Here is an 11,852-nt window from a genome sequence, read left to right on the forward strand (position 1 = left end):
ACAATTCTTTCTTTCCTCAATCTCTGCTCCTCCTCACCTCTCCCCTTCTTGCCACAAGCTAGGTTGTTTAGAGAAGGGACCAGACTGGCTTGGCAAAATGATTTACTTATATCTGTTTTTTTTTTTCTTCTGCTGCTGTTTGTAGTTGTGTGCTACAACTAGCATTTCATTACTGTTATTCTTTCATTATTTCTTTTGGAGCCTGGGCCTGGCTCCAAAGTAAAGAAATGGGTATTCCACTCTTTCCCATCTTAAAATTATATTGCAATTTAAAGAACAATGGATTTTTTCTTTATTTGGCTACTCAACAGTTACAGTTATGTATTTATTACATTTGCTCCTGTTAATCCTCCTGTCATTTAGAGAGCCCCTCACAACCATTGTCTTGGTGCTGCCTCCCAGTATTTCAGCAAGAGCATTATAGCAAATATCTCGTTTGTTTTAAACTTTGGGGCATCCTCATCTTGATTTTAAAGACATATACATTTTTGCCTGGTTGTCAGATTCCCTTCACCCACCGTTCTTGGTTCTCACTACACCCGAAGAAAAGACTGTGTATCAATTGAAAACCTGGTCTTGCCCTGAACCGATTGTTACTGCCGCTCCCCCTCCCCCCTGTGATTTATTTATTTATTATTTTTACTGGAGTGAATAGAAGAGACCAGCTAGGAAGCATCCACATGAAGGGGTTTTCCTTAATATTGTGGCAAGATTCCGAAATGAATGAAGAGATAGTCCATTGAAAGGCGTTGAATGCCATGACAACTAGGAACAACCTCAGATTTATTCCAAACAGTTAGAACACATTGAAAGAGGGCGTCAATCATGTATTATTTCGCCAGTGAAATAAATGCAAAACCTGGTCTAGGACAAAGGCTTCCAACAGAAGCCGGACATTTGTCTACATTTCGCCCATTGTCCGCAGCTTAGCAATCGGTTTGTATTTGTGTTTGCCCGGGTCCGACCACCCAGGATGCGCTCAGGGACTTGCTTTAAAAGAAGAAGAAAACACCCGAAGCATTGTCATCCGCCTCGCATACTAGATGGGAGGCGTGGGGAGGGGGGGGAGGACACACGGGGAAATATACTGATCAACGATCTTTAATTGCTTTGGGGGAGGATTTCTCTGATATCCCACACACACACACCCGTCTATCAGAGCGGTGTACTGGCCATCGCCTAAGAAAGTCAAGCAGCCCTGTCTCTTGGTCACCTCCCAAAGAGCTAGAGGACTTTGGGAAGAGGGGCAACCCCATCTGACTTCCTTTGTAACCCCTCTTCCCCAAGAAGGCTAAGTCCTAAATTGCCCTCTGCATGGCGGCCAGCGCTGCCACAGCGCAACCCCACCCAGATTCCCTCGGAGATTAACAGCCCAGCCTGCCGGACTCCGTCTCCGGCCCCAGAGCAAGAGGCAGCCCGAAAGTTCATTTTAAAGAAGAGGGGGAGGGAGAAGGGGGTCGGATACAGCAACGGAAGGACTACAACCACGAATCTCTGAGGACTGGACTAGGATTCAGGGAGTGAAGGCAGGCAGGCGAGAGAGAGAGAGAGAGAGAGAGAGAGGGAGGGAGGGAGGGAGGGAGGGAGGGAGGGAGAGAGAGAGAGAGAGATAGTTTCCAGTATCCTTAAAATGCTATCTGAATAAGCAGCAACATCATAGGCTTGGTGTGTGTGTGTGTGTTATATAAGTGTGAAAAATGCAATCTATTTGCAACTTTGCTTAAAAGAATGTCTTTTAATCTACAATCTCCTCTTGAATTCAGGCATTGGCTACTAAAGAGTCATTCCCAGATTAATCTCTTAGAAAGCGAAAGGCTGAAACAAATTACCCTTGTGCAAATATTTTTTAAGAACCCACCAAAAATCGTTCGACTCTCCAAAAGCAGAATGATCCTCTTTACTGCTAGTTTAGCTTATTTCGGAGCAAACTGGAATCAATTACTTGCTGTTTAATTTCTAACACTTATCCTTAAGCCTCAACCACAATATTGACCTACGAGGTTTACATAAATTGGGCTTTTGCCATCCCAACAACATCTTTTGGTAACAATCAAGAATTTGAATAGATTTCTCCTTTGCGCTAGTCTCTGCTGTCCTTTAGGTGGTAGTTTAGTTCAAGCCATTGCACAATTATCAATTTTCCAGTTTGCTTGCAAATAAAGGAGCGGGGGAGGGGAAGAAGAGCAGTTATATGTCAGTAATAAAATGGAAAATGAACGCAAAATTGCGTTCGAAGTGTGTGTGTGAGAGAGAGGGGGGAGGGGATATTTCAGAAGCAATTTGTTAAAACGCATTTTCAAGTATGTGGAATATCTAGCTACTTGGATCGCCTTTGTATGTAAATACTGTGTAGAAAAGGCCCTCCCCATCTTTGTAATTAATTGACACGTTATACCACTCATCATGTGCTACAGCACCAATGGTGGAGGCTCACCTCCCTCCCCAAAAAACCCCACAATTTCACATCTGCAAACACTGTCTTCATCCACTTGACTCCCAAGACCCGCCCACACGTGGCCAACCTTTTGCGTTTAATGCATTTTCAACCCCCCCCCCTTTTCTCCCTCCTCTCAGCAGGTTCATGTACGAAGACCAACCTTATATGGACAGCCCGTCTCAGCAATGGCTTGTTTTTTTCAAGGAGGCACCACCAGCGCACTGGGCTTAAAGCAGACCTTCAAGTAAATGCATGTTGGCATTTTTCCTGGAGTTACAAAGTCTTGAGGAAGCCCGCGTCGCCCCCCCCCCCCCCGGGTTCCCGGGTTCTCCGCTCCCCAAACCTGAAACAACAGATAGTATATGCCCAAAGACGGCAGCTGATTTTTGTGTCCCCCCCCTCCACCCCACACCACCACCCCAGCCTTTCCGTTCTTCTTTCATCCCCATCCCCCATCCCCCCCTTTCCTCTTCTCTCTCCTACCTACCCATCCCCTTTCCCGGTGAATGTTTGGCGAACCAAGAGGATTGACAAACTGGTCCTTCAAAGTTTCCTGCATAAAAATTGACCAGAATATGTCTCTAACCAACACAAAGACCGGCTTTTCTGTAAAGGACATCTTGGACTTGCCTGACACCAATGACGAAGACGGATCCATCGCGGAAGGGGGGGAGGAAGAGACGGAGGGCTCGGAGTCCCCCCAAAAGCCGGGCGTTTTGGGGACAACCGCATTGGACGCTGTTCAGACACTGCCTCTGAAGAACCCCTTTTATGACAATACTGATAATCCCTACACGCGTTGGCTCGCCACCACCGAGAGCATCCAGTATTCTTGTAAGTAAGCAAACTTACACATTGGGGTTCCCTCTTATTGTGAGCTTGCTCCCCCACCCCTCCGACCCCAGACTGGATGAACCTCTTGTTACTTTTTCTCCGCCAAATTGGTTGTCTCTTAAAGTTCTTTTTGAAATAAGTAACTAAACATAAAGGGTTTTCTTTTCTAAAGATGCTAATAGGATAAATAATAGAGTTGAATCCTTATTTATTTAGGGGTTTTGAGGGGAGGGGCGAAGAATACGAACTAAGCCCATCCTAAATGGATTTTAAAACTCCCCTTTAACTCAGCTGCTTTCTCCTCTCTTCCCCGAGTCCTCCTGTCTACTTTTCTAACTAACAGAGCATGCTTTGTGGGAAAATTTTGGATGGCCTTGCTTTAGACGTTTGTAAATCGCCCCAGGCTCTGCTGGATCAAAGGATGGTTTGTTGAATTGTCCTTTAAAAATCAATCCACGTAGCCCAGAAAGAAGAAATCCATTCTGTTTGTTTTTAAGGGAATTGTCCAAAGTCCAGATGCTGTTTTAAGAGAAGACATTTCAATCTAGGGAAGTTCTCCTCCGCATAACTCTCATGCGCAAGAGAACTGTGGACTGCGCTCGCTATGATTAGTTTTAAAAAGTGGGTTGTTCCAGAACAAAATATTCTATATTTAAATTCCTGCAACATTACTAAAATTTATGCGTTTTGTCTTTATCTTCTTTTATATTTCTGCATGTATCGTTTCATGTGCGCTCTATGTGTACAACGCGAATTAATAGAAAGAAAAATAAAGCGCACAATAATCACAGAGAAGGGAGGGAGAAGGAGTGTGTAAACATGATAAACAAACATCGGAGGTCGATGTTAGGCTCAACGTGCCATCCAAATATTCAAAGGGAGGCGAGCTTTCCCCTTACAAAACCGTTCCGTGGCGAAGACGCGCCTTTCCGACCGGGCAGGGACCAAGAGCGCCCGCCCGCTGGCACAGGGCCCCGGGACTTTTTCTTTTTCCCCCAGGCCAGCCAAGCAGCGAGCCGACAAGCAGTAGCGCCTGGCGGGACCCCGTGATGGGGAAGGGGGAGTCTGCTGTCCCACCCGGCCTCCCCCCTCTCTTCTGAGTTCTTTCCTTTGTGGCTTTCCCCACAGTGCACGGTTTGACGTCCAGCAACTCTCAGCAGGACTCGGCGTCCAAATCTCCGGAGCCTTCCGCGGACGAGTCCCCGGACAACGACAAGGAACCTTCGAGCAACGGAGACTCGGGGAAGAAGCGGAAAAGGCGGGTGCTTTTCTCCAAAGCGCAGACTTACGAGCTGGAGAGGCGCTTCAGGCAGCAGCGGTACCTTTCGGCGCCCGAGAGGGAGCACCTGGCCAGCCTGATCCGCCTTACCCCGACGCAGGTGAAGATCTGGTTCCAGAACCACCGCTACAAGATGAAGCGGGCCCGAGCCGAGAAAGGTATGGAAGTGACTCCTCTCCCCTCCCCGCGACGGGTGGCCGTGCCGGTTTTAGTCAGGGACGGCAAGCCGTGCCACACGCTCAAAGCCCAGGACTTGGCTGCCGCCACCTTCCAGGCGGGCATCCCCTTCTCAGCCTACAGCGCCCAGTCTCTCCAGCACATGCAGTACAATGCTCAGTACAGCTCGGCCGGCACCCCCCAGTACCCCACAGCGCACCACTTGGTACAAGCCCAGCAGTGGACTTGGTGAACGCTCGGGAGGCCCAGGACTCGCGGGTGGATCGAGGGCCGGTCCGACTTCGGGGCGGGTGGAGGGCCAGGGTTGAGATCGGGAAGGGCTTGCTTCTTCCTTCTTTGGGGCGGGGGTCGGTTTCCATTCTTCGGGGGTGTTTTGTGCTCCATGTTTACAAGAAAAAATGCGACGTTGCTACTGGTCTTGTCTACCTACAACGACAAATTTTAAATAATTATAATAAGAATAAAAAGAATAAAAACGGAACGCTCTCGTGATTTTTGTAAAGCATGCTTTGTGGTATGAAGCTTTGGTCAGTGATATTACAAATCAAAGAATTAAGATTTCAAAATGAAAAAAGAACTTTATTTCTCAAGATGGAAATAAACTTCTCACAATTATTAAATATTCTAAGCTAGCGAGTTTTAAATATATGATAGGTTGCTATGTTTGAGGGAAGACTTTATTTTGGTTTGTTTGTATTATGAGTTCCCGCCCCCCTCCCAAATCGACAACCGTACAAAGCCAAAAGAACAGAATACACACGTCTACTTCACATGCATGTGTGCTTATGTGTGTCTATGCACAAACACACGTGTTTTTCTGGATACATAAATGCGCGCACATACACACGCATATAAGGATCGTCTTCATAGAAATTTTGCGGAATAGCAAATATATATATATATATATATATATATATATATATATATATATATATATATATATATATATATATATATATATATATATATATATATATATATATATATATATATATATATATATATATTAGGTATTTTATTGGTGGTATACTTTGGTCTGGGTTTTGTTCAGGCTTTTTAAACGCACGTTAACGACTTTCTTCTTTCGGAAACAAGAGTGTCTTTTTCCTTTTTTTCCTTCAAACACTTCAATAGTTCGAGTTTGGGCAGGTTTGGCCACATTGGGGAACTCCCTAGGAATTAGGCGCAATTAAATTCGATCTCTAAAGTTTGGCTCAATCTGATAACTCATTGTAGGAAGGCGAGATGTGCCTCTTCAGACGAAGTTCTCTCTGAGCCTGTCTCGGTAGCCCGAAGTTCCGAAGCTCGGAGTCGCAAAATACTGGAGGCAGAGCGCGCGGGGTGGGAGGGCGCTTCCTTCCACCATTGAGCTGAGCCTTGTTCTGACCCTAAACGCAGACGCCCCTTATCCACCCTACCCCGGAGGAGACAGGGTCTATTCTTGTCCTCCCTCCCCCCCACACACACACTTATTCAGGTTTATTTACTAAATTTAATAAACAGATCAGGAAAGGGGGGGAGGCCAGATCTCATCCCCACAGCCTCGGCCTGAAGAGAAGGTTCTGATTCTCAAAACAATTCCATGCTTTATTTTCTCGGTGGGTGATGTATGTGGTTCGAAATTGAGAATCATCATTCTGGAGCTTGTGCCCCGATTATGGATTTCGGTGAGGGAAGCCAAAATGGTAGAAGGGACTTATGTAAGAGCGACCACTCTTTTGGCGTTTGAATCCCAGCCACGCGTCTCCAGGACAAGACATTTTAGGCAACAATTTTCTACACGTTGATTCCACCATCAGCAAGACGGAGCGATGCAAGAGCTACGTTTGACCACAAAGGCCAAGGACGGCTTTTTCATACTGGATTCTTTCTGAACAACCAGGGGAAGACGATACATCAGTACGACGTTTTAAGGACGCAAAGACCAGGCCTTCCTAGATCGTCGACTGCGGGAAGGAGCGTCCGGAAAGGCCCCTTAACGCAGTTTGAGTCTCTTCGCCAACAGATCAGAGGAGCCGGTGCACCTCTCGCTTGGAAGACGCGGCCGGGACAAGCTCGTCTCTGAACTTTGCCCCATTGGAGACAGTAGCTTTTCCCGCGGCTCAGCGAACAGCTGGATCCGCCCAAGGGGCCCTCGGAGCTGGAAGCGCGGCCTCGGCGGAACTCGCTGCCAGTCGCTGGCCAGAATTCAAAGCAAATACTGTATCTGGCGTAAAGATCTAGGCCGCAGCCCGACCTTATTGGCGCAGAAGGCCTGAGGCGCTAAAGCCGGAAGGCAAGGGATCTGAGCGCTGCGTTGCCTGCTCCAGCTTCGGCAGCCAGTTGGGGAAGCGGAAGATTGCCTTCCTTCTGCTAGACTCTCTCCCCGAAAAGGCCTCGCGGCTGTTTCTATGCCGGGAAAGAAGCTTTCGAGCACTCGGTTTGCCTCTCCCCAAACGAGAGCCCGCTACTTCTCTGGAGCTTTGCGTGAGGCGGAACGGAGAAACGCCGAGGTTTCCAAAATGGCTCTTTAGCTGAGGCCCGAGTTCGCAACTCATTGCAGGCCCTTGCTTTCTATTATTATTTATGTATTTGTTTTGGAGCTGCTCGCGCTCGGAGGCACCGCTCCGCAAACACCAAGCCCTACTGGCGGCGGCCCACTCCACCTCGGGAGCGCTACCGCGGGGCTCGATTTTTGCGCGCCCCGCCTCCTTCCCTCGGTGGCGAGGGGCGGGGAGACCCTCCCGCTTGAGTTCCTGCTAAGTCTATCAAGCTGGAGGACTGTTGTGTGGCCCTAACCCCCCGTGGCCTTGCACTTCACACGCTGGGGACGGCGCGGGAGTCGGGGGGAGTCTATCTTTGCACTATATACAGCGCCCGTCACAAAACAGCACAATGGGGAAGGCTGGGCCTTGGGGATGTTAGAGGCGTGCATATTAAGTTGAGGGGAGAAGAGAAAAAGCCGCAGAGAGGGGGGGGGCAGGATGCAAGAGAGACAGAGAGACTCCCAACCCCTCTTCCTCCTCCTCGCCTTCCTTTTTCTTGGCCCTTTTAAAATGACAATCGTCGATTGGCGCATTTGGAAGGAGCAGAGCATTCCCCGAGTCCGAGGGAAGTACCTCGGGTTTTTGTTCCGCCTGTCAGTTGGTGCCATTGTGAGCCACGTTGTACAGGCGGTCTTCCATATGGACAGCTGGGCCGGGAGAGGGCAGAAAGAGACCTTCACAAAACCCAAATTGTATCCGCTTTTCAAAACGAGCATTGTTGTCTGTGAAAGGAAGACGAATTAAAAATTCGTGCTATATCTATTCTCGGGGAGGGGGGGAGAAGAAAAGGCAGGGAGAATCTCTTTTCTCCTTTAAGAAAGCAAACAAGGCCCCTTTTTCTCCACAGTCCCTGAAAATGCGCGTGGAGTTTCACAGGCAAGTTGGCGCCTGCATCTCTGCAGAAACTAAAATAAGACCTCAGCCATAGTATTGAATGTTTTTTAAAGCCCATGCTGCCCACCCCCCCTTGTCCTTCGGTTGCTGGCCGTTGTGTCTACTCTAAAGGTTTAGTTGCGCGGGGCAAGAGAGAAAAGTCATTACGGCTGGGTAAGGCCGTCGGACCCTGGAGATCGATGCGCTATTTTCTCCCAAAAAAGTCAGAATCCTCCAAAACATTCCAGGACCATACGACAAAGTTCCTGGGTTTATGGGCACGATCCCATCAAAATAAACCGCAGACTAACCAAGTAATTGGAGAGACGAGCCTGCCTTTCAGTCTGTCTTCTTCACAAAGCCTGGCCTCGCAGAGTGGCTGGCTTTGGCACCCCCTCCCCCGTTCAACCGTGACCCTTCGATTTACCTGGCGCAAAAACACTTTAAAAAAGGAGACCGAGCCATTAATACTCATCCACTTACTGGTCTCTGCCTGTCTCTCTACCTCACCCTCTAGGGGAGGCCTGATGTTTCTTAAGACTGTCTCTCATTCATATATCTGGAGATGATCCTGAAAACAGAAAGTCGTGCGTGTCCATTCATGGGACAAAATTCCCATAGCCACAGCTAGTCTCCCCCGATTTGGGGGACGGCAACTCCCGCCATTCCAAGCCAACTTGACCATAGTTTGAGGGGGGGGAGGGGGGAGTCGTCTTTCCACAGATCTGCAGAACCCAGGCAAAAGGAGGAGAAGGAGGAACACTCAGTGTATCAGTCCTAAACACAGCGACCAGGAAGAAAGTCTCACTGTATAGGCCTTGTTGTCCTGTGTACCTGCTTTGAAGTGAAAAATTCCGTTTGATTAAAATGATTAATAAGTAGAGGTAAGGAGATTTCAGTTCATATCCCAACCCAGTGACTTTGCGACAGACAAATTCTATCCGGTTAGCCAACCTCACAGGATTGTTGTAAGGCAGTGTTTCCCAAACTTTTGACATGTGTACCCCTTCTATAATTTTCATAACGCTGAGTACCCCTCATAAAAAACATATGCTTTAATAAAAATCAATATATATATATATATTATTTTTTTGGTACATACACAAAATAAACGAAAGTTATATTATAAAGAACATTTATTTGATTCAATGAGAAGGATGAAATTGTTTATGTTGAGATGACAGATCATCATAATTTGGTTCCCTGGTTGTTAATTTTAATCTGAGATGCGGTTCCAAATTTCTTTCCTTGTTCTGTGGGCGCAGCTAAGCAGGGTGCAGTGGATACTCCCACGTGATCCCCACCAAACTCCGGTGCAACGCGTACCCCCACCAAACTCTTCCCGTACCCCTGGGGGTACCTGTACCACACTTTGGGAAACACTGTTGTAAGGTTCGAGCGGAGGCCTAACTCCGTAGCCCGCTTTGAATTTCTTGAAAAAAGTGGAGTATAAACGTAGTCAGTACATTCTTAACTTAAAAGGGAAAGTAAGAGTATCCATCCACACGGATAGCAGTCACATCAATGCAAATTATGGGTTTGGCGAGCCTCTTTCCTTTGCGAAATCCAGCGGAATCAGACCCCGGCGGCCTAATTAACGGGCCAGTGGGCTCGGGGCAGGCGAGGCCAGGTGGAAAGGCCTCTTTCGTCTTCGGACCTGGTACCCAGAAGCACGAGCGACTGTTTGTGCCTTGCTAACCGGTGGGTAATAAATTCGGGGGAGGGGGGGGATCAGGCAAAAGGCGCTATTCAGGGGTAACAATGGAAAAGAGAGCGAGCTCTTCCATAAGCAGCGGACCTGGCGCTGAATCCGATTTGGGGGTGCACCGCGCCCCTCTTTCCCTCTTGAGGTCTGCTGCTGACACGTCCCCTTGCCGCTCGCCTCGCCTTCCATCACCCCTCGCTGGCGTGGCTTTATTTATCGAGCAGAGCTAACTGATAATGAGGCGGTGGGTGTTTGTGTTGAAAAACAAAATCTTTTAAGCTTGGGAAATAAACGACCTATTGACTGTTGGGCTTAGTTTAGACCTGGTGTGAGAGTCATTTATTTATTTTATTTTAAAAGGAGCCTGTTCAAGAGCTTTGGTGGTCAATGAAAAGCTAATCCAATATTTACCAGGGAAAAGGACGATCCTAGCGCTATTACCGGCGGGAGGAAGGCTCGAGGGGACCGGAGGAAGGTAGCGGGCGGGCGGGCTCCAGCCTGGGCATCGGCCCGCAACTCGGCGGGCTCCCCTGCCCCCCCGGGAGCCTCTGCGGCCCCCGCGCCGCCCTGGTGGCTTCCTGCGCCTTGCCCAGCACCAGCAGCGCCCACGCGGAGCGATGTAGTAGCAGATACTCGTGAAGTGCTGGTGTGTATTAGATATTGTATTGAGCAATATTTCAGGAAATATGTACTTGTGGCGTCCTAAGAGCGACACTCTTACTCTGTCGATAAATCAACCCGCTTTATCCTAACATCTGCAAATAAACTCTCTCTGATCTCCCCTATCAAAAGAAAACAATTTAGTTTTATTGCTTCATTTCTCTCTCCCTCCCTCCCTCCCTCCCTTCCTCTTGGAAGCTTCTTCGATTATAAGCGCTGTTATTAATAAAGCGAGCTAGGCGAGCCTTAATCGCCTGCAATCGGTAGGGGAGGGGCGGCGGGAAAGAGAAGCCACCGTCAGACTCCCGCCAGAGACTCCCTGTCGCCACAAGGGGGCACTCGAGACTTTCCTTTAGGCACCAGCGCTCCTTTTTCAGGAAAGACCTTCTCAAGTGGAACCGGAGCCCGGTGACTGCGCGGGGCCGTTCTGTTGTTTTCTTTGCCTTTGAGGGGACTGTTTTCGATTGTCCGGTCTAGCCTACAACCCGGGGCTTTCCTACTTGGCTTTGGCGCTCAGCCAAAGTTCTCTAGGTGTTGTCCAGATCCAAAACCACTTTCTGCTAATCAGCCCCATCTTCTCTTTCCCACTCCCCATCACACACAAGACAGCGCAAATCAGAGGCACTCTGCAGTTGAATCCATAGACATAGACTGTAAAAAATATGATTTCTGTAATGGAGTTGTCAAAGTCTGGAATGCCCTACTTGATTCAGTTGTCTTAGCTACACATTTTCACAGTTTCAGTCACAAATTGACTTCCGTGGACCTTACTTCATACTTAAGTGGTCAGTAGAGGGGGCGTGCATAATGTGTCCATCGTCCCTGTCACTGTATTTTTATTCTCTTATTCTTGTTCTCGTTTTTGTTTGACAGATTCCAATAAATAAATTAACATAGTAGCTAGCCATCGGATGGATCCATGCACCAGCCATCTGACCCCTAGCAAAGCCATCAGGAACCAATCTGCTTTTAAGGAAAAGGCCAAGGATGGGAAAACACTGAATATAGTTTTGGAGGTTTACAAAGATAAGAATATCTTTTTGGGTCATGAGGCAGTCAGAGGTTTGTTTTGGTTGCCTCTTTCATTGTTTAGAACCACACAGGGCTGAAAAGCACAGTGTCTGCCTGTGTTAATATACTCCCAAGGTGTTGAGTCATTTGATGGAGCAGGTAAAGCTGCCCTTGATGAAAGATTTACTTAATGTTTGTCCTTCTTCGGTGGCTGTGACAGCAGACAAACTAATGTTGATGGCTTGGCATGAGATTCATCCCTGGAACAAATCTAATCTCATTTTTTTAGGTGGTTTTGGGATTGTCATTGTAGTTCCAACAAGTGTGATCTGCTACAGAATATTGTAAGTT

The 11,852-nt window shown here is 47.9% G+C and overlaps 1 protein-coding gene across 1 annotated transcript; it reads left to right on the forward strand.

The window, feature by feature from the left end:
• Positions 1 to 2,941: 2,941 nt before the first annotated feature.
• NKX2-2 (NK2 homeobox 2) lies at positions 2,942 to 4,959 on the forward strand. Its single transcript, XM_070939131.1, has 2 exons — positions 2,942 to 3,271; positions 4,400 to 4,959. Exons 1-2 carry the CDS (start codon positions 2,944 to 2,946, stop codon positions 4,957 to 4,959), a joined length of 888 nt encoding a protein of 295 aa, XP_070795232.1. The 5' UTR covers positions 2,942 to 2,943.
• The last annotated feature ends 6,893 nt before the right edge of the window (positions 4,960 to 11,852 follow it).

The sequence above is a fragment of the Pituophis catenifer genome, unplaced genomic scaffold (assembly GCF_029215685.1).
Source record: "Pituophis catenifer annectens isolate HBS135680 unplaced genomic scaffold, rPitCat1.0.hap2 SCAF_3, whole genome shotgun sequence".
NCBI lineage: Eukaryota > Metazoa > Chordata > Lepidosauria > Squamata > Colubridae > Pituophis > Pituophis catenifer.

Excerpts from the sequence above, each read along its gene's own strand:
- NKX2-2 (XM_070939131.1), top strand. The coding sequence starts at position 2,944 with ATGTTTGGCGAACCAAGAGGATTGACAAACTGGTCCTTCAAAGTTTCC. Across the intron at positions 3,272-4,399 it reads CGAGAGCATCCAGTATTCTT|TGCACGGTTTGACGTCCAGC; the intron begins GTAAGTAAGCAA and ends CTTTCCCCACAG.